The sequence below is a fragment of the Jaculus jaculus genome, chromosome 6 (assembly GCF_020740685.1).
Source record: "Jaculus jaculus isolate mJacJac1 chromosome 6, mJacJac1.mat.Y.cur, whole genome shotgun sequence".
NCBI lineage: Eukaryota > Metazoa > Chordata > Mammalia > Rodentia > Dipodidae > Jaculus > Jaculus jaculus.
Genome location: NC_059107.1, coordinates 97,345,831 through 97,366,587, shown reverse-complemented (window position 1 = coordinate 97,366,587; position 20,757 = coordinate 97,345,831). Strand labels below are relative to the sequence as shown.

General features: G+C 47.9%; 3 protein-coding genes and 1 long non-coding RNA gene across 5 annotated transcripts in view; 2 read left to right on the top strand and 2 right to left on the bottom strand.

Moving 5' to 3' along the window:
- The first annotated feature begins 1,111 nt into the window (after positions 1-1,111).
- Nfe2 (nuclear factor, erythroid 2) lies at positions 1,112-9,647 on the top strand. The gene is made up of 3 exons (XM_004649925.2): positions 1,112-1,204; positions 6,751-6,920; positions 8,406-9,647. Exons 2-3 carry the CDS (start codon positions 6,807-6,809, stop codon positions 9,405-9,407), a joined length of 1,116 nt encoding a protein of 371 aa, XP_004649982.2. The 5' UTR covers positions 1,112-1,204; positions 6,751-6,806; the 3' UTR covers positions 9,408-9,647.
- A 3,892-nt stretch (positions 9,648-13,539) lies between these two features.
- LOC123461641 lies at positions 13,540-14,699 on the bottom strand. The gene is made up of 3 exons (XR_006637767.1): positions 14,506-14,699; positions 13,911-13,973; positions 13,540-13,682 (listed from the first exon to the last, which is right to left on the bottom strand). It is a non-coding gene; the product is annotated as an uncharacterized LOC123461641 (long non-coding RNA).
- A 633-nt stretch (positions 14,700-15,332) lies between these two features.
- Positions 15,333-19,775, bottom strand: Hnrnpa1 (heterogeneous nuclear ribonucleoprotein A1). Of its 2 annotated transcripts, XM_004649923.3 has the most exons (11): positions 19,619-19,775; positions 18,978-19,094; positions 18,635-18,781; positions 18,321-18,531; positions 18,139-18,231; positions 17,959-18,051; positions 17,468-17,542; positions 17,117-17,266; positions 16,476-16,631; positions 16,273-16,338; positions 15,333-16,019 (listed from the first exon to the last, which is right to left on the bottom strand). In XM_004649923.3, the coding sequence occupies exons 1-10, from the start codon at positions 19,631-19,633 to the stop codon at positions 16,283-16,285; spliced, it is 1,113 nt and encodes a 370-aa protein (XP_004649980.1). In that variant the 5' UTR covers positions 19,634-19,775; the 3' UTR covers positions 15,333-16,019; positions 16,273-16,282. The 2 variants fall into 2 exon arrangements, with proteins under 2 accessions (XP_004649980.1, XP_004649981.1); XM_004649924.2 differs by lacking the exon at positions 17,117-17,266.
- A 518-nt stretch (positions 19,776-20,293) lies between these two features.
- Cbx5 (chromobox 5) overlaps positions 20,294-20,757 on the top strand; it is a 58,553-nt gene continuing 58,089 nt past the window's right edge. The window contains exon 1 of the mRNA XM_045153131.1: positions 20,294-20,428. The gene's annotated coding sequence lies outside the window, so the exon portion shown is untranslated. The remainder of the gene's footprint in view (positions 20,429-20,757) is intronic.

The following is a 20,757-nucleotide window of genomic DNA, read 5'->3' as shown; positions in this document are numbered from 1 at the left end:
TGACAGCTTGATCTTTTGGTGGCCCTTGCCTGCATCTCGTCATTTATTATTATTATTATTATTTTGATTTTTTGAGGTAGGTTCTCACTTTGACCCAAGCTGACCTGGAATTCATTATGTAGTCTCAGTCTGGCCTCGAAGTCACAGTGATCCTCCTACCTCTGCCTCCTGAGTCTCTTGCCACTGCAAATGAATGGCTTTATGTGAGTGTTGGGAAATTGAACCTGGGCTGGCAGGCTTTGCAAGCAGGAGCTATTTGGCCTGTGGCTTGGGAGCAAAGGGATGAATGAGAGACTTTTGGGAGGACACATTAGCCAGATGCAGAGCTGCTATGGCTACTTGGGGAATAAAGCAAGTGACACAGGTGTCCTGGCTTCGAAGACAGGACAGAGGGCACTGGGATTCCCTTTCTGAGTGAGTAATCTCCCGGTTGGTTCCACTTCCAACTCCCCTCACACATTGGCAAATTAAGTAAACCTGACTAAGAAAGAATTCTTTGTCTTAGGACACCCGAGGCTGATGGGGGCGGGGAGAAGGCTACAGGTGAAAGGACCCTTCAAAGCAGCCGGCAGCCCCTCCTCTCCAAAGTAGCTTCCTCACTGGCTTTTCCTAAGTGAAGACTGTGCCCCCTGGCACGGCTGGGCACCTGGTCCTTACCTTCAGTTGCCCTCCACCTTGCTATGACTCAGTTTCCCTCTCCTAACAGCCAGCGCGGGGGAGGAGGAGGAGGAGGAGGAGGAGGAGGAGACCGTCGATGTCAAGCGTAGAGGCCGCTTGGAATGGACCATGGGGTGGGGTCTCCTCCCAGGACCTTGGCCCGGCCGGGCGAGGAGGGCCGCGGGCTCAGGGCGCCCCCGCGGGCCCGGTGCTGGCCGGGGGGCGGGGTGAGGGCAGAAACCGCACCGGGCTCAAGTTTCCTCTCTGGGCCAGAAGGGGCAGGAGGAGAGGAGGGCCACGGGGAAAGGGGAGGGCTGGAGGAAGCTCTGAGAACTCCAGAGGGGAGGCCGCGGCGCCCGCTTCGGCGCTGCCTGCCAGCCACACGCTGGGCGCCCAGCCCCTCGGCCCGGGGGCGGGGCTCGGGCCTCGCGGGCTCGCGGAGGTAGCGGGGCTCCCGGCCCCGGAGGTGTCAGCTCTGACCCAGCCTCCCGGAGCCGACGCCCGCAGCCTCCTCTCTCTCCTCACCCTGCTTGGAACCCGCCAACAGGTCCTGAAAGGGGGACTGGGGAAGGGAAGAGGGTGGCTCGGGTGGGATCCAGGCGACAGGTTGGGGAGGTGGAGGTGCGGGGAGAAATAATGAACTTCCAGCATATACGTGTTTCTGAGGTTCCTGCCTAGAGTGGCTCAGGTGGAGGAAACTGGCAACTTTCCAACTCCTGTGGGAGAAGACCTGGATGGCTTGCTAGGTGTCTTGGGTCCTTGAAGTGGAAGGCTGTGGACGTTGACCACAGTGGAGTGGTCTCCGTGAAGCACGGCAGAGGTGCTGGGGAGGGGCCAGAAGGGACTCTTCAACTGGCCCACTGCTTTGGGGAAGTCAGTAAGCTCCAGGTGTATATGGTGCCCGCCTTTCACCTTCCCAGTAGTATTAGGCAGCCTAGCCCCAGCCCAGCCATCCCGGAAGGTTGAAGGAATTGCAGACACTGGGCATCCGGACTTCTGAGAAGTGTTACTATAGCAAAATGGGTGGTTGGCTGGGGAGAACTGGGTTCTTGCCTCCTGCTCCCTCTCTCTTCAGGACCCAGGGGCAGTAGAGCTGAGCGGGACCTGCGAGGAAGAGGAGGGCTTCCCAGTTCAGTTGTAGTTCCTTCAGCTGGAACTCTAGACTGCTTATGATGTAGGAGGACTGGATGCTGTGGACGAGAAGGGGGCGGTACCACGTCTGGGGCTGTAGCCCCCAATCATTGGTCCTGAAGAACTGAAGTTTGAGGTCTAGGAGTACAGGACAGGACAGCAGAAGCCTGTCCCCTCTCTCTTGTTCCCGCACACCGTTTGAGTCAAATGCTCCCAGCGGACTGAGTTTACTCTGATCAAATGTTTTTTCTTCTCTTCATCATGTTTGTTTCCTGGATTCAGCTCTGTGTATCTCTCCTTCCTGGAAGTTTTTCCTGAGCTTTCAAAGGTTTCCTACCTTTCAGTCCACACCCCAAGGTTTACTCATCTGCCACCACCCTTCCCTTTTCTGTATTGACACCTGCAGAGGTGAGTTAGTCTATCTAATAAGCCTCAGAATAGACCCTTAGTTAAGCCCCTTGTCAAGGAAGCTAAAAGTTTTAGGCTGGCAGTGGAGGCTAGGTGACTTCAACTTGCCAGCATCTCCCCTTGTAAGTGATTTTGTATCTTCAAACAGAAAGCTTCATATTGTGTGTGGTTCTCCTAGGGATTGTGATGGAAAAAAAAAAAAAAAGCTTAGTATAGCTTAGTGGTAGAGCACGTTCACACCATGCTTAAGGTTCTACAGACTAGAGAAGCAGAGGGAGGGGGAGAGAGGGAGAGGAAAGAGAGATGGAGAGAGAAATAATGAAGAAGGCTGGCATGGTGGCACATGACTTTAATCCCATCACTTGAGGAGGCTGAGGTAGGAGGATCACTGTGAGTTTGAGGCCAGCCTGGGACTGCAGAGTGAGTTCCAGGTAGCCTGAGCTCTAGAGTAAGACCTTACCTCAAAATAAATAACTTTTTGTTTGTTTGTTTGTTTTGTTTTGTTTTTCAAGGTAGGGTCTCACTGTAGCTCAGGCTGACCTGGAATTCACTCTGTATTCTCAGGGTGGCCTCAAACTCACGGCGATTCTCCTACCTCTGCCCCCCAAGCATTGGGATTAAAGGCGTGTGCCACCACGCCTAGCTTAAAATAAAGAACTCTTAATACTGAGGAAAAAGGAGAGAAGACAGGAGAAATATCTTTCTTGGTAGGATCCTCAAGATGAAAAAGAAGAGAATGAATTTATTTCTGTAGACAGCTCCAGTTCTACCTGACCACAATGCTGAGGGGTCAAGAAGAGAATGACCAGCTCAGTGAAGCTGTTGTGCAACCTCAAGACACAGGTGAAGCTGTAAAATGGGAGCCGTATTAACTGCAGAAAGGGGCCCTGGAAGTTCCACCTGCTTTGACAGTCTCTCAAAAAATATATATATATAAAAGAAAAAAAATAAAAAAATATGGATAAATAAAAAATATGGATACATACATATATATATACATATATATATGTATATATACATATATATATATATATATATGGAGAGAGAGGGGGGGGGCAGGATATCATTCTAGCCCAGGTTGAGCTGGAACTCACTCTGTAGCCCAGGTTGGCTTCAAAAACAATGATCCTCCTATTTTAGCATCTCAAGTGTTGGGATTTTAGGTGGGTTTATTTTTATTTTATTTACTTATTTATTTATTTGAGAGAGAGAAATAGAGAGAGAGAGAAAGGCATGCCTGGGCCTCTAGCCACTGCAAACAAATTCCAGATGTGTGTGCCCCCTTGTGCATCTGGCTTATGTGGGTCCTGGGGAATCAAACTTGGGTCCTTTGGCTTTGCAGGCAAATGCCTTAACCATTAAGCCATCTCTCCAGCCCTTTGGTGGATTTTTTTAAAATTTTGTTTCATTGTTTTGAGACAAAGTTTCATGTATCCCAAAACTACTAGGTAGTGGAGGATGACCTTGAATTTCTGAGGCAGGGTCTCACTTTAGCCCAGACTGACCTGGAATTTACTACATAGTCTCTCAGGGTGGCCTTGAACTTATAGCAATCCTCCTACCTCTGCCTCCTGAGTGCTGGGATTAAAGACATACATCACCATGCCCAGTTTATTTTGGTTTATCGAGGTAGGGTCTCACTCTAGTTAGTCCAGGCTGACCTGGAATTGACTATGTAGTCTCCAGTTCCCAACTTTGAGTGCTGACATGAATCACCACTCCTGGTTTATGTAGTACTGATGGTTGAAACCAGGGCTTTGTGCCTGGTAGGCAATCACTCTACAAACTGAGCTATGTCCCCAGCCCTCGGTCTTCTGTTTGATCCAATCCTGGACCCAAAGGGGCCTACGCCCGATGCATAGACACCCACCATCCCTGAGCATCTAGGGAAAGTGGAGTTTCTACTCGACCTGTGGCCTGATACAATCACTCTCACTACTGTACCAGAAAGGTGGGCGCGTCACTAGCCCAGATTTCCTCACGAACCTCTGCCCAGCTTCCTCCTGCCTTCTTTCTGCCCTTCTTTACCTTTTCATCTTCTGATGCCAAGAGAAGCAGAGACCAAGTTCCAGGCCTTCCTAGAAAAGAGCTGGTGTCTAGGTTCAGAAACAGACACCACCTGGAGCCCAGTCTCACCTGGATCAAGGGTTTGAAGCTACATGTCTACAGAACACTCACTACACTTGCCTTTCTGGTTTTGTGTTCTTCTCTGCAAATTTGGTCAGTTGAGTTTGTCGTGTTTTTTTGAGATGAGATTGTCCTGTTGCATTAGAATGTTCTGGGTACTTGTTAAAATGCTGATTCTTGGGTAGCCTGCACTGTTCAGCAGGTCTAGGTGGCTTTCAGGAATCTGTTTCCCTTTTATCCCAGGTGAATGTAGAGCACTGTAAGGCTTGTGGTTCGCTGAGTAGATGCACTATTTCCTCATAGCAGCGAGGTGCTCTGCTCTAGCCCTGTCTTCATTTAATGGGAAACTATGATGCAACTTGCTCAAGGTCATGCATCTTGAATAGCACCTGGTTTCTGCCTCCTAGGGCAAGGTCTTCCTATTGCACCTTAAACTCAGATCCAGAAGACAGGAAACAAAGTGGGCTAGGATGGATGAAGAACTATGAGGCAAGAGTCATGGCCCCTGCCCCCCACCCCAAACCCCTTCTCCATGCTCTTTGCCTTTGGGCAATTTCCTCCAGAACCTGGGTGGGGAGGGTGGAGTTCCGGTGTTGAAATTGCATCCTGGAGAGACATAAACACCCCACCCACTCTTCCCACTGGTGAAGGGCTTGTGCCTACACACCAACTCCCAGTTTTGAGGATGGCAGGGTAGGTCTGGGTGTCTTTCAAAAGGGCAAAGAACCCTTGAATTTTGTGGTATATCTAAGAGTGAATTCCATATTGAATAGCTGTGATGGGCCATTCTTGTGGTATGTGATCTAAGATTATACACTATGACTTCATCTAGCCCTGTCCTCTGTCTTGCAAGTTTCCTTTACTTATAAGGTGCATACACGCTTGTACTGTGTCTGGCCCCGAGAGATCAGGAGGGCTTTGCCCAATCTACTTAGAATCTTTTGCTGAACACAAATAGAACAGACTCAAACAAAGATGAGTGTCAGGGAATAAGGAGGTAGATCAGGAGAGGGACCCCAACCAAGAAGAGATGATGAAGGCAAACATTGGGCATGGTGGTGCATATCTTTAATTCCAGCACTCGGGAGGCAGAGGCAGGAGGATCACCAAGAGTTCAAGGCCACCCGAGATTACATAGTGAATTCCAGGCCAACCTGGGCTAGAGTGAGACCCTACCTCGGAAAAACAAAAACAAAGCAAAAAAGATGATGAAGGCAAGGTTGAGAGTTTACTGAGAACTGTTCAAGAAGAAAAGAATCTCCCAGTTCAACTTGTCCAACTCCCTGGTTTTACAAATGGGGAGACAGGCCTGGTTTAGTGACATGGCTTGCCCAACACCATTCTACTGCTTGTGGCAGAACTGAACTAGAGCCCAGATTGGAAAGAGGCTCAAGAGGTAGAGGTACCTAAAAAGACTGAGCCAGCACAGGAAGGACTGACGGACACAGACTCCCTGTGTTGGCATGGGGTATGGACAGCCAGCTGTGCAGGAACAGGAGTTGGAAAGCATCATGGGGAGTGGTCAAGTTCCAGCTCTCAGTCGGCCATGTATCAGCCTCAGTTTCTGAATGGACCTTACAGGATCTCTGTAAAGACCAACCTCATAAGCCATGTTTATAAAACACCAGCACAGTCCTTGACAAAAGCTTGCTAAGTCTTTGCCATGCTTCTTAAGTGACCTTGGGATTGGAAGGAGCCCTGGTTGTGTGGGGTAGGGCATGGCCAAATGACCCTGTTGGGACATAGGGCAGAGGGCCAGTGACTCCAGAGCCCATTCCTCCTCTGCCTCTCCTGCCTACAGCTGATAAACCTCTTATCTGGTCCAGGCAGGGGAGCCTGGGTGAGGATGGGAGGAGAGGGCCAGGCTGCTATCACCAGCAGGCCTGGGCCTATCTCAGAGAGGGGAGGAGCTGTCTGCCTAGCACTTCCCATAGTGCACTCCTTGGGGATCCCCAAGCATTCTTGGGAAGAAAAGGCCGACACCCTAAAACTGAAGACCCAGGTAGAAAGTAAGATTGACTCTTGATGGCCCCCCTAAATGGAAAACCAAATCAAGCAAAAAAAAAAAAAAAAAAAGTCCTTCATAAGATCAGATTCTGTCTCTGGCCAGGAATATAGTTTGGGGGAGTAAGAACAGAAGCAAAAGAAGGCATCTTGTCTGAGAAAAAGGTAAAGATGCCTATTATGGTCCCAGAGGAGTATGGCCAGAGAAGATAAGGTAGTGAGCACCCTATAGGAATGGACTTTACAGCGTCAGGAGTGGTTGATGAGCCTGGCATGAGGGTGAGGTTGATGTTGCCACTTTTTTTGGGGGGGAAGTGGAGGCCCCTGCACAGAGACAGGACACACTTTTTTTTTTTTTTTTTTTCAGGACACACTTTTGACCCTAGCAGAGCAGCTCCTAACACCTTTCTTCCTTTGACATAGGTGGTTGGAGCTCTGTGGACTTTGAGGAAACCTGGACCAGAACCTGGCTCAATAGGATGCCCCCGTGTCCTCCTCAGCAGAGCAGAAACAGGGCAACACAGCTGCCTGCTGGGGAGCTGGGTGAGATGGAACTGACTTGGCAAGAGATAATGTCCATCACCGAGTTGCAGGTGAGCAGGGTGGTGGGTGCTGGAGAGGCAGGGGGCGGAGGAGCGGAGAACGCCTGGGGGAGGGGCGGAGGAGCACCTGGCTGAGTTGTAGTCTCCTGTCGGCAGCTGCTTTGCTCACATCTCTCTCGCCACCTCCTGCTCTGCCCTCCCACTTTACCTTCTTCTTTTCTGACCTCCCGCTCTTCCAATCCTGCCCATCTTCCCTCATCGCCCTTAGCAACCGGGCCCCTTTCCCCCAGGTAGCAGAGCAGTAGTTCAGGGGCCTCAGCAGGGGAGTTGGACTATGGCGGGGTCCTCTCCTCCTGAATGTTGGACAAAGGGGTATCTGTTGGCTTAACAATGACGTCTTTGTCCCCAGCTGGGCTTGAGCAGGGTGGCTCCCCTATGTGGGTTGGGGGCCTTGTTTCCAACATGTGCTCTCTTTGCTGCACCTGGACAGGGACAGGGTGACTGAAGAGACACAGAACTTTGCTGGCTTCACAAGATGCTTCTTAGTCCCCAGCTTGGGCTCTGTGCCTGCCCCCTTTTCCTCCCCAGCCACAGGGCCTGGTGCCCTCAGGATCTGCCCTAAACCCTCCTCCCACACCGCAGCTCCCTCTACTGGACATCCACAGTATGGCCATAAACTGAACTTGACCCTAGATAACCACAGCAGGAAGGGATTCTGAGGGGTCACCATGGATAACAATGCCTTGTCTTCCGGAAGGAAATAAATGAATAGTAGCCAGTTCAGCACAATAAGAGCTGCTTCTTCCTTAAAAAATATTTGTTTATGGGAGAGAATGGGTGCACTACGGCCTCTTGCCACCCACTGCAAATGAACTCTGGACACATGTGCCACTTTGTGCATCTGACTTTACATGGGTACTGGGGAATCGAATGTGGGCCATCTCCCCAGACCCCAGTAAGAGCTTCTGAGGTGAGGTTTTGAAATTGCTCTAGTGTTATGTCATCTTTTCTGAAGTCTTACTTTAGTGACCTGTATTCTCTGTTTAAGATGCTTTTCCCTACTCCCTCCCCTCTATAACCCTTTCTTCTTGCTTTTCTCCCCAAGGTAGTGTCTTGCTCTAGCCCAGGCTGACCGTGAACTTATTCTGTATGTTCAGGCTGGCCTTGACTTAACAGTGATCCTGCTACCTCTGCGTCTCCCAAGTATTGCGATTAAAGGCCTGTGCGGCCACACCTGGCTACTTTGATTTTTTTTTGCGATATGGTTTCATTTACTCCAAGTTGACATTAGTTTGCTAGGTAGGCTGACCTTGAACTCTTACTCCTGTGTCTACCTCTTAAGTACTATGATTACAGGTGTGCACTACCACACCCAACAAACCTCCCGCTTCCAGTTGCATTGCCTCTTTGCTAGAAACTTCCAGTGACATTTGGCTCCTTTCTGGTTCCTTGCAGAAGGACCAGGCTTGATTCTAAGATAGGCTGAGGAAGAGAAATCAGCTGTCTCTCTAAACTTTATTGTGTCTTTCCTTGCAGGGTCTAAATGTTCCAAGTGAGCCATCATTTGAGCCCCAAGCCCCATACTCTGGACTGCCACCACCCACAACCTACTGCCCCTGCGCAGTCCACCCGGATTCAGGCTTCCCCCTTCCTCCGCCATCGTATGAGATCCCAGCATCCACGTCCCATATCCCAGACCCCTCATACTCCTACAGCAACATGGTCATACCAGTGTCCAAACCACTGACCCTCTCAGGCCTGCTCAATGAGCCCTTCCCAGACCCCTTAGCCCTCCTGGACATTGGGCTGCCAGCAGGGCCACCCAAGCCCCAAGAAGACCCAGAGTCCGATTCAGGATTATCGCTTAACTACAGTGATGCTGAATCTCTTGAGCTGGAGGGGACGGAGGTGGGTAGGCGGCGGAGTGAATATGTGGAGATGTACTCAGTGGAGTACCCCTACCCACTTATGCCCAACTCCTTGGCTCACCCCAACTATACCTTGCCTACTGCTGAGACACCCTTGGCCTTAGAGCCCTCCTCTGGCCCTGTGAGGGCTAAGCCTGCTTCACGTGGAGAGGCGGGGAGTCGTGATGAGCGTCGGGCCCTGGCCATGAAGATCCCCTTCCCTACGGACAAGATTGTCAACTTACCTGTGGATGATTTTAATGAGCTATTGGCTCGGTACCCACTGACGGAGAGCCAGCTGGCTCTCGTTCGGGACATCCGACGGCGGGGCAAGAACAAGGTAGCCGCCCAGAACTGTCGCAAGAGAAAGTTGGAAACCATCGTGCAGCTGGAGCGGGAGTTGGAGCGGCTGGGCAGTGAGAGGGAGAGGCTTCTCAGGGCCCGAGGGGAGGCGGATCGCACCCTGGAGGTCATGCGTCAACAGCTGGCAGAGTTGTACCTTGACATTTTCAAGCACCTTCGAGATGAATCTGGCAACGGCTACTCCCCTGAGGAGTATGCATTGCAACAGGCTGCAGATGGGGCCATCTTTCTGGTGCCACGGGGAACCAAGATGGAGGTCACAGACTGAGCTGGCCCAGGGTGTGTGGGACAGGTGATGGGGATGTTCTTCATTCTCTTAGAGAAAGGTATTCCTCAATACTGGGACCTAGGTTTTTCAGGCCTGAGGACAGAGGCAACCCTGGCATTTGGAAGCACTAAGTGTGTTCAGTGAGGCTTGCCTGGAGGCTAGTAGAGGGACTTAGCTTCCCAGGCCTCCAGCCTTCACCTCTTGTCTAAGCTTTGGTCTATAAAGAGCTCTGTGCAAACAGCTTTCCATCGTGTCTTCCTTTCTTTTTCTATTGGTTTTCTGAGGTAGGGTCTCACTAGCTCAGGCTGACCTGGAATTCATTATGTAGTCTCAGGGTGGCCTCAAACTCACATGCTCTACCACGCCTGACACATCTTCCTTTCTTGAAGGTAGTGAAGCTAGGGCTGGGAAGGAAAGCCTGCTGAGCTCATTCTATCCACCTCCCATTACCTGGTGGCTTCCTGGTCATGAATGCCAGAGCTACCACAGCTGGCTACATTCCTTATAAAGTTCCTGAAATTTTGGTCTTTGCTCTCAATCCTTGGAGAAAACACACAAAAAACAAACAAAACCCCAGAATACTCACAAGCCTTTTCTTCTATTACTCTCCTGTTTCTCAGCCTGGACCCTGAAAGAGCACTCTCTATGACCAACTGCACCTTTCCTGACTGGAATAGGTTTGATTAGATACTTGATAAAACTTGCTCCACAGTAGAGTAAGCATACATTCCTGTACAACTTTGTTTTTATTTATTTTTTTTTTTGAGGCAAGCCCAACAGACTGGCCCTTTTTTTTTTGGCATGTGTAAGAAAGAATGAATTGGTATGCCAGGGCCTCCAGCCACTGCAATCCAACTCTAGATGTGTGTTTGTCTCCTTGTGTGCATGTGTGACCTTGTGTGCATCACTTTGTGCATCTGGCTTATGTGTGAGATCTGGAGAGTCAAGCGAGTCCTTAAGCTTTGCAGGCAAGCACCTTAACTGCTAAGCCATCTTTCCAGCCCCAACCTTTTGTTTTCTTTTAGGTAAGGTCTCACTCTAGCTCAGACAGACCCCCTAGAATTGACTATGTCGTCTTAGGGTAGCATCAATTCACAGTGCTCTTCCTACCTCTGCCTCTCAACCTTTTTTTCTTTTTTAAGAAAATTTTTGTTTATTTATTTATTTGAGAGCAGCCGAGACACAGAGAATGGGCGCTCCAGCCACTGCAAACGAACTCCAGATGCATGTGCCACCTTGTGCAGCTGGTTTACATGGGTCCTGGGGAATTGAACCTCGAACTGGGTGGTGTCCTTAGGCTTTACAAGCAAATTCCTTAACTGCTAAACTATCTCTCCAGCCCCAAAACGGGTTTTAAACTCATCTTGAAGAATAGAAATGAGCCAGGCATGGTGGTACATGCCTTCAATCCCAACACTCAGGAGGCAGAGGTAGGATCACTGTGAGTTCAAAGCCACCCTGAGACTACATAGTGAAGTAATTCCAGGTCAGCCTGGACTAGAATGGAGCCCCTCTATATTGAAAAAGAACAGAAATGACAGTTCCCAAACCTGAAACTTGTAGTGATTGCTTTATGTAACCAGGGAGAGCTAGGCCTGCCTGAGCTTAAGTTACAGAGCACTTGGCTAGCATCTTTGAGGCTCTGGGTTCAATCTATAGCACCAAAAACAAGGTTGGGGGTCCATTCTCTCTCTCAAGAGAAAACAAAACAATTAGGTCTGGTGGTGTACACCTTTAATCCCAGCATTTGGGAGGCAGAAGGAGGATCTCTAAACTTGAGGTCACCCTGAGACTACATAGTCAATTCTAGCAATTCTAGGTTAGCTGGATTTGAAGAGACCCTACCTCAAAAAACAAAATTCTGCTGGCATGAGTGTGTGTATATAGGTGTGCCAGGGTCCCTTGCTACTGCAAATGAACGTGACCAAATGCCAGATGCATGCATCACAGTCTGTCTTTATTGTAGGTGCTAGGCAGGCTGGTTTTGCAGGTAACTGTCTTTTAACTGCTAAAAATTGCAGCCCTGAGATGTTTTAAAATTATCTTCAAGGAGTGGGGGAAAGGTAAGAATAGCCAGCCAGGGCCTCTGCAAACTCCAGATGCATATATGCCACCTTGTGCACCTAGTTATGTGTGTTGGGGAGCTGAACCCAGGCCATCAGGCTTTGCATGTAAGCCCCTTTAACTGTGAAACCATCTCTCCAGGCCCCCTAAAAGCTATCCTCCCCCCCCCCCGCCCCAGGTAGGGTCTTCTCTCTGGTCCAGGCTGACCTGGAATTAACTATGTAGTCTCCGGGTGGCCACGAACTCAGGGAGATCTACCTACCTCTGCCTTCTGAGTGCTGGGATTAAAGGCATGCACCACTACACTCAGCCCTCTAAAAGCTGCTTTTTGAGATAGGGCCCTATATAGCTCAAGCTAGCTTCAAAACCATTACATAGCTGAGAATAACATGCAGCTTTCACCTCCCAAGTGCTCAAAGGCAGGCATGTCTTCCTACCCCACTTAAGTGCTGCCTTTCTTTTTTCCAATACTAGGGATTGAACCCAGAACCTTGTTTTACAGGTGCTCTACCACTAAGCTGCCTTTCTTGAGGCTCAGACCCAAGGTGATAGCAAACTTCCTTTGTAGCCTAGGCAGGCTTTGAATAGCTGAGATTACAGATTTGAAGTATTTTTAGTAGAGCATGCATCTGGAGTCATCTGCAGTGGTTGGAGGCTCTGGCACACCATTCTCTTCTGCTTGCAAATAGATCACTGCTATCATCCTCCAAAAATTTTATTTGCAAGAATATGAGTATGCACCAGGTTATAGTGCAGCTGCAGATTTTTTTTTTGGTTTTTCGAGGTAGGGTCTCACTCTGGTCCAGGCAGACCTGGAATTAACTCTGTCATCTCAGGGTGGCCTTGAACTCATGGCAATCCTCCTACCTCTGCCTCCCGAGTGCTGGGATTAAAGGCGTGCACCACCACGCCCGGCAGCTGCAGATTTTTTAAGCAACATCAAAGCCCTGGCAAACCCCCACGATACCACACACTTTCCATGCCTGCAGCTGGGTGGCATCCTTTCTCAAAGACATCCTTGATTTAAAAAAAGCAGTATAGGCTGGAGGGGTGGTTTAGTGGTTAAAAGCCTTTGCCTGCAAAGCCAAGGACCCAGATCAGCCTGATGCACTAGGGGATGCATGTGTCTGGAAGCCTTGGCACACTCATTGTCTATTACCAAAAAAAAAAAAAAAAAGAAAAAAAGAAAAAAAAAGGGGGGGTACTGGTGAAATTGCTTAGTGGTTAAGGCATTTGCCTGCAAAGCCTAGGGACCCTGGTTCCATTCCCCAGGACCCACATAAGCCAGATGCACAAGGAGGCGCATGCATCTAGAGTTTGGTTGCAGTGGCTGGAGACCCTGGTGCGCCCATTCTCTGCCCAACTCTCTCTCTCAAATATTTTTTTAAAAAAGCAGGAAGTTGGACGTGGTGGTACTTGCCTTTAATCCTAGCATTCAGGATGCACAGGCAGGCATTTGAGGCCACCTTGAGACTACATAGTGAATTCCAGGTCCACTTGAGCTAAAGAGACCCCCTACCTCAAAAAAAAGTGGATCCTAGGCCAGGAATGGTGGTGCCTTTAGTTACAACCCTTCAAATTAACTTGATCTCACCTGGGACTAGTCTTAAAGCATTGAAAATGTTGAGACAGGGTTCCTATGAAGCCCATTGCCCCCAAACGCTGAAATTATCGATGAGATGTTAGGCCCATTTTAAAATGTAGTCAAGTTTGGGACTAGTTACTCAAAAGTTAAAAAGGCGCTACAATTTGAGCTTGGTTAATGGACTATCCTAGAACTCCAGCTTCCCAGAGACTAAAGCAAAATTTCTAGTTTGGGGCTAGCCTGGGCTAAAGATGGTTTCTAGATTAAAAAAAAAAAGTAGCTGGGAAGATGGCTCACTGGCCAAAAGTGTTTGCAAAACCTGCCAGAACAGGTCCCTAGCCACCCATGTCAAACCATACAGGCAATTCTTGCTAAGTGAGTGAAATGTACATTAACTACCTAGAGTAAGATGCAGGGACTTCATATAGTATGAAGTCATTTACCACACACCTATCATAAAAGGAAAGAAGAGCAGAGCAGAACTATCATAAAAGCAGTTTATTTCAGAAAATTCATTCACAAAATTGAATGATTAATTAAAACTGCAAAAGCAGCTCAAAACCAACTGCATGGCAGTCAGAATGAAGTTTAGTGGCTCAGAATAAAGGCGGTCCTCAAGGATGTTCCTGCAACAGGAATAAGAGGTTACAAAATATTTACACAGAACACAATTATATCCACCCTCACCACTGTGTTTTAAGTTACTAAAGCAACCATGTCCAATTTATCTGGGTCCTTTGGCTTTGAAGGCAAATGCCTTAACCCCTAATCCATTTCTCTAGCCCAAGAGCTTTTGGGTTTTATGCATAGCATAGCTGTCATCCTGCCTTGGAAAAACAAAAAGAACTACTTACCTTTAAGCCAAGAACTTGCGTTTTTTTAAAAAAACAGCTGATAAGCCTGTAGCAGATTCCTCCCTAGAAAAGTAAACAACTTTTAGAACTAGCTCTTTTCTGAGACCAAGTCCCATCTTAAGCTATTCCCCCCACCTCCCACTAATGATCCACCCACCCCTCCCACCCTTTTTGGGAAAGGACTCTTAATTACTTTGAGCCATTGTTTTAAGAAAAATCAAAGGAAGGTTAAAATTAAAGGGCAAAAATGCATCTTGAAGGTAGAAATTATTTTCTCCAATTAGGAGTTATAATAGGGGGTCAATTAAAGGAATTGATTTCCAGAAAAACCAAGTGCAGCTTAACTGGACTAGTTTTGGCTCATTATTAAAACAGAAAACTGGATTTACAACTATATGGATGTAAGTAAAATCTGTTCTTACCTACCAGCATAGCAATAAAACCTTTCCTCCTGGTTCTGACTGCTAGTCCTAAGAGTCAGGTGTGCCTTACTCTCGTCTGCCTCCTTCCTTGCGATGGTCACTGAAACTTCACTCCCTCCTAGCTTTCATGGAGGGTGCATGGCCTGCCCCTGGCTTATCTGTACTCCACATACCACAAGTGTCTACTCTCAGCTGCAGAGTTTCTGAGCTCGAAGCCATTCGCGCTATACTTGCTAGCAGTTCCTAGTAGCTGAACATCTCCTGGATCTTTAAAGGCATTGTCACGAATCCTGAGGTATCTGCAAACTCCCTCAATAGTTAAAAGTTCCATCTGCTATTGCAAACTCAGCCAGTATCATGGAACTACCATCCATGCCTTCCCACCCCCGCCACCTCCCACCCATCCCCTCCTTCCCCCCTCCCCAAACTTCCAGGTAACACACCCATGGGATGGCATATACAGTCCTAGAATAGACAATTATCTAGCTGCCAGATACAAAGGCACTGAAATTAAAAGGGCACCAAATGGAAGGCTCAAAATCCTATTTACAAATAACAATTATTGGGTGTTTAACTGTTTAGAGTTCATTTTCTATACAATCAATACCTCTGGATAGTTGTGTGATCTTATATCACAAAGGAAAACTGCAGTTAACACAAATTATATGTAGAAAACAGCCCTCATGTTTCTATTTCAATATTAAAATAACACGATGTTTATTATAAAACCTCAAGACCCACCCATGACCCAGTGAAACTGCAGTTTTCCTTCTATGTAAGCCTATTTGTGTATTAAAATTCTTAACTGGAACTTATTTCTTAAAGATGCTCCAGACAGTTCTAACCTGTGGACTTACGATGGGGTGGCATTAACCAGCAGCTGGTTTCTGCTCTGGCAGAGCTTTGAACTTGTTATAGGAACATTCAACATTTATAAGGGGTGGTGGGTAGGGAAAGTACAAATCTCTGCCAGTCCCAAATCCATACAGTTGTCATTCCATTCACGAGAATTAAATCGTTTATTGATTACACATGATAATGGATGATACACAAGCTTCATTCCCATCTATCATTTTTTCTGGTACCATTAATTTAGATATTGCATAGGATGTGCCAACAATCACTTATAATCAAATAACTGACTGCTTGGGTGACCCTTCTCAATGGTGAAATTAGTAAGGTCATAACTGTCAGTTCAACTACACCAAGGTTTGTGAAGACAATGGCTTCTCCACCCAAGCAGCTGTAAATAAATTTCAAGTGAAATTGGCACCACCCTGAAGGAATTCTAACTTCACACTGTTGGGGAAGTTTACCAAGATGGCCCAGAGTACACTAACTTTACACAGCACATTTAAAAAAAAGACACATTTATTCAGCGTCATGATCAGACTATTACATTTAGCAATCAACAGCATGGGTGAAAAAAAAAAGTCTACATTAAAACCCTTTGTTGGAATGCTTTACACTTTCCACAGAACAGAAACTAAAATAACCTGTTATACAATTAGTCACAAATACAGTCCTCGAGTTTTTTTGCCCATACACATGAGTATTGTCTAAAACATGTCTTCTTTGTAGCAGCTAGGCCCTGCCACCACTGTGCTTGGCTGAGTTCACAAATCTGTTGTAACCTGTAGCTTCCCTGTCACTTCTCTGGCTCTCCTCTCCTGCTAAGCTTTGTTTCCTGTTGAACAATATGGAATAAAGTTGTTAATCTAAACATATTAAGACTCAAGGCTACAATCCAATAGAGCAAGTTGTTTCCCACAAATTTTGCTGATCTTCATATTAACTTATTAATATCCACAATTTTACTGCAATTATAATGTTAACTATGTTACACTGCTCAGCTACATTAGGATTGCTGGTTGGGTTCATCAGCAATTATAAGATTTATGTCAAAAAATTAAGTAAACACAAAAAAAGGGGCTACTTACCTGGCAGTAATTAAAATCTTCTGCCACTGCCATAGCTACTGCTGCTGCTTGAACCGCCATAGCCACCTGAAAGCAGTATTTGTGTTAACATCGTTAACAATCCTGAGTTTAAAAATGTGAGTATTCAAACAGCCCTTGCTTAAATTTAAAACAGGTTACATACTTCTAGAAAGACTAAAACTGGCAACACTTTGTTACTATACCTTGGTTTCGTGGTTTGGCAAAGTATTGGCCTCCCCCACCATAAGGGCCAGAGCTTCTGCCTCCAAAATTTCCTCCCTTCATGGGTCCAAAATTTGAAGATTGATTGTTGTAATTGCCAAAATCATTGTAGCTTCCACCACCTCCAAAATTGCTTCCTAAGAATGGAATGGAAATGAAGCCTTTGTTCAACACTCTGAGATGATTAACTGCTCATTTCTCTTTAGGGCTCAGAAGGAAAGGAAGAAGCAACTGTCTTCTTCCCAACTGGTGGCTCCTTTCATTTTTCTGATCTAGAATCTTAAGCTGACCCAACTCACGCTGACAACTGAGGGCTCTCTAGTGGTACCCTATAAGCTTTTATTTTCAGGGCCAGATTTTTTGGATGTCAACTAAATGCCTAAAGTCCTAAAGCAATTTAGAAACTAAATCCAGCCAATCCAGCTAAAGTGCTAGCTAACTCAATCTAACGACACTATTATCCATCTTATTTGGGAGTGAGGCGGCCCCAGCTTAAAGCTGAGAGGAGGTAGCATAGCAAGCCTTTTTATGTACCATACAGTAGAGCTTTGAGATTATGGGCATAAACTCTAGAAGGCTAATCTAGCTGCCACACCAAGTACTTGGATCACTGGATACCTACCACTACCACCGCCAAAGCCGCCTCCGTTGTTATAGCTGTCATAGCTGCCACTCCCGCCATAGCCACTGCCCTGGTTTCCATAACCCTGTCCACCACTTCCATAGCCTCTGCTTCCTCCAGAGTAACCAGGGCTGCCACCTCCATAACCACCTATAAGAATACAATTCTTCTCAATAAGACAAAAGTATTTAATGATAGAAAGTCTACGCAAGCTAATAGCTATTGTCCTGCTCACAACATGCGTTATCAGGGGCCAAGCTGAACTTACCATGCACTAGTTTTACTCTCTACTAGCCTATTCTAAAGGTGCAGACTGCTTGTAAATCTTTTACTTCTTTCTCTAGAACTTACCATCATTACCAAATCCATTATAGCCATCCCCACTGCCACCATATCCTCCACCTCCACGGCTGCCACCAAAGCCACCTGGAAGAAAGCAAGTGTTAAGACTTGAAAGCACAAAATCTGTAAAAATTAAATCCTAACTGTAGGGCTGCCTTAGTGGTTAAGGTGCTTGCCTAGGAAGTCTAAGGACCCAGGTTCAATTCTCCAATACCCATGGTTAGCCAGATGCAGAGGGTGCACACGTGTCATAAGTTTGTAGTGGCTGGAGGCACAGGTGGGCCCATTCTCTTTGCCTCCTCCATAAGTAATAATAAAAAAAAACAACCTAACTGCTGGGCTTGAGAGACGGCTTAGTGGCTAAGCACTTGCCTATGAAGCCTAAGGACCCATGTTAGCCAGATGCACAAGGGCCCAAGCATCTGGAGTTTATTTGTAGTGACTGGAGGCCCTAGTGAGCCCATTCTATTTGTCAGTCATATTCAGTGGATCTTACATACCACGACCACTGAAGTTCCCTCCACGACCGAAATTGTCATTTCCACCAAAACCACCTCCACGGCCACCACCAAAGTTTCCAGAGCCACTTCGACCTTAAAAAAATATTTAGTTTGTTAAACCACAGCTTATAGCATATGCCTCCAACACACCTCTAAGACATAACTAAGGAATAAACATACCTCTTTGGCTAGACGAAGCACTAGCCATCTCTTGCTTTGACAGGGCTTTCCTTACTTCACAGTTGTGGCCATTTACAGTATGGTATTTTTGTACTAAAAGTTAAAGGTGCAGATAATTTTAGGGTTGAAAATACTACTTGGGATCCAGCACAATTAGCAAAATCTAATGACTCAATACTTACTGACAATCTTATCAACAGAGTCATGGTCATCAAAGGTCACAAAAGCAAAGCCCCTTTTCTTCCCACTGCCTCTGTCTGTCATAATTTCTATCACTTCGATTTTTCCATACTGTTCAAAATAATCTCGTAGGTGATGCTCTTCAGTGTCTTCTTTAATGCCTCCAACAAAGATCTTTTTCACAGTTAAGTGGGCCCCTGGTCGTTGAGAATCCTAACAAGAAAAGCAATTTCAGTTAGCCAAGCAGAACGACATCAACATGAAAAAATTCTACAATGTGGCAAAACAGTTAAAAGTTGGGCAGGGGCGCACTCACTTCTCTTGACACAGCCCTCTTTGGTTCCACAACTCTCCCATCCACCTTGTGTGGCCTTGCATTCATGGCAGCGTCCACCTCCTCCACGGTGGCATACGTGACAAATCCAAAGCCCCTGGAGCGCTTGGTGTTTGGATCTCGCATTACCTGGGAAGAATTAATCCAATGAAATTGGAGCCTTACCCAAGAAGCCAGTGCTTACTCCATGAACAGTTAACCTCACATCAGCCTGGTATACAAAAGTCCCTGGACCAGGAAACTAAAACCCCGCAATACCCCCTGAACGATCTTCACAAAGCCATGATAACCAACTACTCCCGTAACCCTTTGTCCGAGGTCTTACCACACAGTCGGTGAGTGTTCCCCATTGCTCAAAATGGCTCCTCAGACTCTCATCTGTCGTTTCGAAGCTCAGCCCTCCGATGAACAGCTTCCGCAGTTGTTCGGGCTCCTTAGGAGACTAAAGCAGGGAAGGGAGGGCGTTTACCACTGGGTCGCCTAACGCCAGAGTTCCCCTTGCAAGCAACACCGTACACGCTGGCCCAGGCCCTCATTGTTCATTCATATGGAGAGGCCACGTGCTCCCCGCGGGCCCAGAGGGCTTGGAAGGCGAGAGCGCATGCGTCCCTGCTGTACTCGAGACGCAGGCGCAACAAAGGCCTCTGAGCAGGAGGGGCGCATCGCCGCTTCGGACACTAATTTCCAGGCTCGCCAGACAAAACGCAAGACAGAACGTAGGCGTCTATGAGTTCTGCCTGGAGTAAGACGCCGTACGCGCAACTTAATTGGTGGGCGGACAGCGGACCGCATGGCGGCGACGAGGACAAAATGGCGACCTGAACTTCGGGAGGAGCAGGCCGTGGCCGCGAGCGAGCGGATTCCGAACGCGCGGACGGAAGGAAGCGGCCGAGCCCAGTCGGGTCTCCACCAACCGGCCGAGTTACGGAAGGGGGTAAAAGTAACCGCGGAGAGCATGGGACTCACCTCGGACTTCGACATGACGGCGGTGAGAGGAGAGGCTTTAGCGATGCTTCCTCGGCCGCGTCCACAGGCAGAAAGGAGAGAACTAATCAACGTCTCTGCCAGCCTACCTTCAGACTCGCGTATTTATCCCGCCCCTTCGCCCTCGGCATTGGCAGGCTCCGCCCTCCCCAGGCTCTGATTGGGTCCGTGCAACTGGATCATCATACTATTGGCCCGTGGCTCCGCACTCTCTGAAACGTCATTCGTCTGGGCGTTCTACGCAATCCCCGCCCATTGGAGTCTTTGGTGGCCGAGTAGTCCAATTTTCAACCAGTTCTATTGACTAACCCACCAGGCACTCATGTTTGAAAGTGCTTACGGTATTTTTGTCTTTTTAAACACGCCACATTCAAACATTAAACAAAGAAAGCACGATTAATAACGTACGCTAGAAAAATAGTCTGGGACTTTTTTTTTTTGTTAACGACCACCTATCTAGCGCATGTGTAATAAAATGGCGAGTTTAACGCAGGCGTATTGGGAAGTTCGGCGAGCTGCTCGGTTCACGTGAAATGGCGGGCGGGAGAGGGCGGAGAACGTACGGCGCCTGCGCATTGGCGGGAGTTACGTCCTATTTTGCGCAGGCGTTATGGGCGGAGAAAAAAAAAAAAAAGGCCCGTTCCCTGGATTGGTTGCGCAGGCGCAGGGAAGGATCCGTTTTGGCGGGCGGTTGGCGTTGCGCAGAAGGCAGCGGTAGCGGTGTTTTGTGTTGCACCTTTACCACCTAAGAACCGAGCAGACGTGAGTGTGAGTGGTCATTCTCGATCCCGGGTAAGTGGCCGAGAGTCTTGTCCATCTGTACGAGGTCTTCCATGGGTTCCAGTTGGGCCCGTTATTGTGTGAAATGAATGGACCTCGGGGTGGGGGGGGGGATAGTGAAGGGGCCGCGGTGGGTCGGGCCAACCAATGGAAGGGCGAGAGGCGGGATGTTTTATCCCTGCACGTTCTTTGGAGCTGTGCAGCCGGAGAGTCTGACTGGCGAGTGTGTAGGCCAATTGGGTCTTCCTAGAGCTGCCGACTGATGGGCCCTTGGGCCATTGCAGTGCTGGGGGCGGGTTTCCCCAGCCTGAGCAGCGTGTCCCCGAGCCAATGAGTACAAA